The following is a 4,427-nucleotide window of genomic DNA, read 5'->3' as shown; positions in this document are numbered from 1 at the left end:
TCAGGCGGAGCTTGAACTTAACTCAACGGACGACGCGCGTCGACCTCGTTCTCCAACCTCCTTTCGCTCCCGTTTCTGGCTCTTTAGAATGCTACATCGCTACGACGCGCCCGGTCCTGAGTCAGATGCTGAGCGTTGAAGGCCTCATCGCTCAACAACTGACTCAAGATTGAGCGTTGTCGATCGCCTTCCACGACGGTGGACCTTCCCCCAATCTCTTATGACGCTTTCTTTATGTGAGCCCCCGCCCATATGTAAATGTGCCTTCGGTACGTTACTTTACCTCTTTCTTATCTATGCTACTCGCCCTCCGATTCCGATCTTTTGCTGAGTACGTATCTAATCGTGGTCTTTCAAGTCGAACAGCCCCTCGCCAGCCTTCAAGTCTCTCCTACCGCGACTTGCACTCCCGACTCATCCGTCCAATAACTCGTGTCAAGCTGGGAATTCCTAGAAAGCTCTGTAGGACCGCTTCTGGGTGAGTGTCATCTATAGCTTTTCATATGCTTCTTTCTTCTGTTGTCGGTACTGCTGCCGGTCCTTGTGCCTTCATGTACTGTATGATACTGTAATAACCTAGGCTATATAAATGTCATATTGTTTACCATATCCACCCGTCTGAGCTCGCTTGGGGCTGGGAAGATGCCCATCTATTGGAATAAAATACAACCCGTTCGATTATCCAATGCAAGCAGAGGGACAACGAAAGGGTTTTATTCAACATTTCAAAAGAGGTGGAAGTGTCCAATTACCAGAAGTCAAAGATCACCCCATAGTAGGTGGGAAATCAACGTCTCACAGCACGAAACTGAACTGGTGAAAAGGAGCATAGGCGGGGTTATCTTCACCGTCTTTGTTCACCTCCTGCGACATCGAAGATCACCCTGTCGAGCCGCGACAGGGTGAAGATCGACCACTCTAACGTCGAAAACCACCTAAAACCCGGTTGATTTTCCGGTGACTTTCACCCGCGGCGACCTCCGTAGTGAATCAGTCCCTCCGATTTCCGGCGTACTTCTCACCCCGCTCCTGCTCGCGTTTCAAGACAGAGATTGTGGGTTGAAGGGATCCTGTTTCGTGTAATTTGATGGGATATAAAGGGAAGACATCCGAGACACTGGATTCTCAAGCATTCACCTAGCGAGCTCTCATTATGAGGGTTTCCACTGGTTTTTTTTACTCTCTCGCCTACCTCCTGTTTTTGGGAGTGCTCTCACACAGCTTGGATGCAAAACTGTCTGCGGAGAAAATACTAGAGAAGATACTCTCAATTCTGTGTTAGTGCTTTATGGAGGTAAACCAGGCAACAACAGCTTGTGTATTGTGAATGACATCCAAGTCCCATGATCCACCGATTGACTGAGAAGACTTGCCCATTCTTTCTTATTCTCCGTTGTTCCGGACAGAATCAAAAATCGTGCCGTGTAGACCGCAGTAGACAGCAGCAATGGGCATCTACTTTTGCTTAAACCGTACACAACATCTCAGCGAATCTGAAGTACCCACGTTGAACGTGAATTCCCACCGGGCACTTGAGGCTGAGTGAAAACCCTTTGGACAGTAGATCTCGCTTTCCGGTGGTACAGTCTCCGTGTTTCACCATGTGCCAGTCAACGGTTCTGTGGGTACGTTTTTAACACCGTCAGACCCGAAATTGAGCGCTGGCTTCGAGCACCCTGTCTTGAGACATGTTATCATCAGTATACGCCGTACATTGTGGAGCTTCTGATCAGATATGCGATTAGAGAGTCACTCACCATTCTCTTCTCACACCAAGCACTTCTATTGTGGTTAGTGCTACCTGTATGTTATATGGTGTACTTATCGTCATTCCTAGTCGATCAAGCAGGATGAGCCGCCCGGGTGGTGGGCTCACTACTGCGCAATTTTCTCGCAGAAACCGTGTGCGGAAGGCAAACAAGATGATTTATGAACCAGCGTACGAGGCAACGATAAATACATGATGATCTCGTAGGTAAAAGGGGAGTGGCGGGCGCGACAAAATGAGATGGCCAAAATTCGACGATGAGCGGGAGAAGGAAAAGAATAAAGAAAAGAAACAGGAGGCGAAATTTTCGACTGGGTGCGCGGGCTCAGCCGGCACCGACCGAAGACAGACGGCTTCTGCCGAGACTCGATGACGACGCTTGGGCTCCCTCATGTTCCAGTTCAACTACAACCGTCATCATGCTCAACGCCCTTTTCAGTCGTCTGCGGACCTTTTCAAGTCGAGCAGTGTCTAATGAACCTATTCATCTTCTTCTACGTCCTGAACAACTTCTTTCCGACCGGTACACAATCCTCGAGCAGCTGGGACGAGGCCGACAAGCCACCGTGTGGCTCGCCGAGGACCGAAATGTGTATGAGAATATCCCTCATATGTCCAGAGATGTGAAACTGAAATTAAGATGAATAGTACTGGCTCTCGTGTAGCCATCAAGGTATTGACCGACGTTGCCACTTACGGTCAGGGCAGGGTTTCCTACGAGAAACGCGTTATGGAACGCATCTCTCGTATGCCCACCGCCAACGATGACACAAGTCACCTTTTGCATCTAATCGACGAGTTCACTATGAACGGCGATCACGGAGAACACCTGTGTCTGGTTACGGAGGTTCTTGGCTCTTCTGTCTTGGATCTGCAGCGTCGCAATATCAATGGAAAGCGTGCTATAGCGCCTCTGCCGCAGCAGGTCGTTAAGCAACTTGCACGGCACGTTTTGCGCGCGCTTCAGACCCTGCATGAAGATTGTTCCGTCGTCCATACCGGTGTGTTTCTTTTGATTCCTTCGCATCTACTCCGATCGCTGAGGCCACTTGCAGACATTAAGCCTGATAACATCCTTTTAAAAGGCGTCATCGTTAAGACTGACCCTGAAGACTATTGGACGGATGTCCTCGCTACCAGGGCTGTCCTTGTCGACTATGGCTCAGGTAGGCTACTACGAACATATTCTTGACGATGCGCTCGATATAACTCATTGACCGTACGTTCGCAGCGGTTCCGCTGGACTCGGATGTGAAACACGATCACATCATTCAGCCTCACGCACTTCGAAGTCCAGAAGCGCTTGTAGGTTGCCCTTTCGATGTCAAGACCGACATATGGAATTTTGGCTGTCTTGTGAGTGTGTTATGTCTGCTCTCTCCCATGTATGTTGACGTTGACATGTCCACAACAGATATTTGAACTGCTTACGGCTCGCAACCTTTTTCAACCTAAGAGAGTTGAAGGCTGCAGCCCCTTGCAGTACCACCTCGCTCGAATCTTTGGGACGCTCGCAGATGACAGCGAGATGCAACGCCTGACGAGCTTCCTCCGGACCGGCCATTTCAACGACCACTACTTTGATGAGAACGGCAGTACGTCGTATTGTGCTGAATACCATATGCCAGCTAACATACTCCCCGTACAGACCTTATCATCACTCAGGAAGCTCGTTACCGCCAGTCGCTCCCTGAAGTCCTCAAGGTATACAATGTGTATACTCCCGAGCTGCTTGAGCTACTTACAGCGATGCTTTGCATCCACCCTGTGGACCGTCCGTCCGCTCGAGAGCTTTTGATGATGCCCTGGTTCCAAGTGTAGACCGCATGATGATTCTTTCGCTAGTCTACGCTGTCCTTACTGGTTTTCCGTTTGTAATCAGTACCCATCTATCGTTTTACATATCTGCTACTATCATGTCTGCTGTCGTGAACAAATTTTGGTGAGTGCCCTCGTAACCCTCCTGTACTTAGGATACAAAGAACCAGACGTACAAGCCAAAACACCGGACGAGGGACGAGGAGGCTGAATATGTGCCATTATGATACCATTGAGCAACCTCACTGGCACTAGCATTGAACGCGCTTTCAAGAGTCCTTGATACCCTGTCTACTCTCTCAAAAGCGATATTGATCGTGTTTCATGAGATATACTCATGTCTATGGTCATATAGGAACATGGTTTTGACAGCGGTTTGCAGAATCGTAGTCGCATCCAGATTTCTCGCGGAGAAGCCTGTGCTCCACTCGGAGCTGTCTCCGGCCATTCCGACGGGCCACTCTACACGGGGCCACAGTGCTCGTCCTCGAGCCAGCCTCGATGCTGCCACTTAAATATTGGGTTTTAAGACTGTGAGTGTGTCAACAACACACTAGAATCACTTGTACAATTTTTGAGATGGAGATATCTCGAAACATTGCTTTTCAGTGGAGGGTGGCCCGCCGCCAGAGGACGGTACCGGTGGTCGTGGCGCTCACAACCTGTTATGGGAGTCGGTTGCGTCAGAAGAAGCCGCAAGCCCCATCGCAGAAAAAAGCGACTGCGACTACGATTCTGCAAATCGCTGGAAGCCCTGCTCAGAGATTGCCACCGCGTCGCCAGTCCCTGCCCCTACGTCCAGATCTACCACCATAGGCCACCGCCACCGACCTCATTACTC

General features: G+C 49.9%; 1 protein-coding gene across 1 annotated transcript; it reads left to right on the top strand.

The window, feature by feature from the left end:
* Positions 1-2,187: 2,187 nt before the first annotated feature.
* On the top strand, positions 2,188-3,669 carry STEHIDRAFT_98739 (kinase-like protein; the record flags this gene model as incomplete). Its single annotated transcript, XM_007305250.1, has 6 exons — positions 2,188-2,360; positions 2,417-2,769; positions 2,824-2,934; positions 3,000-3,124; positions 3,183-3,363; positions 3,417-3,669. The coding sequence occupies 6 exons, from the start codon at positions 2,188-2,190 to the stop codon at positions 3,587-3,589; spliced, it is 1,116 nt and encodes a 371-aa protein (XP_007305312.1). The 3' UTR covers positions 3,590-3,669.
* Between the last annotated feature and the right edge of the window lie 758 nt (positions 3,670-4,427).

The sequence above is a fragment of the Stereum hirsutum genome (genome assembly GCF_000264905.1).
Source record: "Stereum hirsutum FP-91666 SS1 unplaced genomic scaffold STEHIscaffold_9, whole genome shotgun sequence".
NCBI classification, from domain to species: Eukaryota; Fungi; Basidiomycota; class Agaricomycetes; order Russulales; family Stereaceae; genus Stereum; species Stereum hirsutum.
The sequence above is the reverse complement of the archived record's forward strand: the minus strand, read 5'-3'. Positions and strand labels throughout refer to the sequence as shown.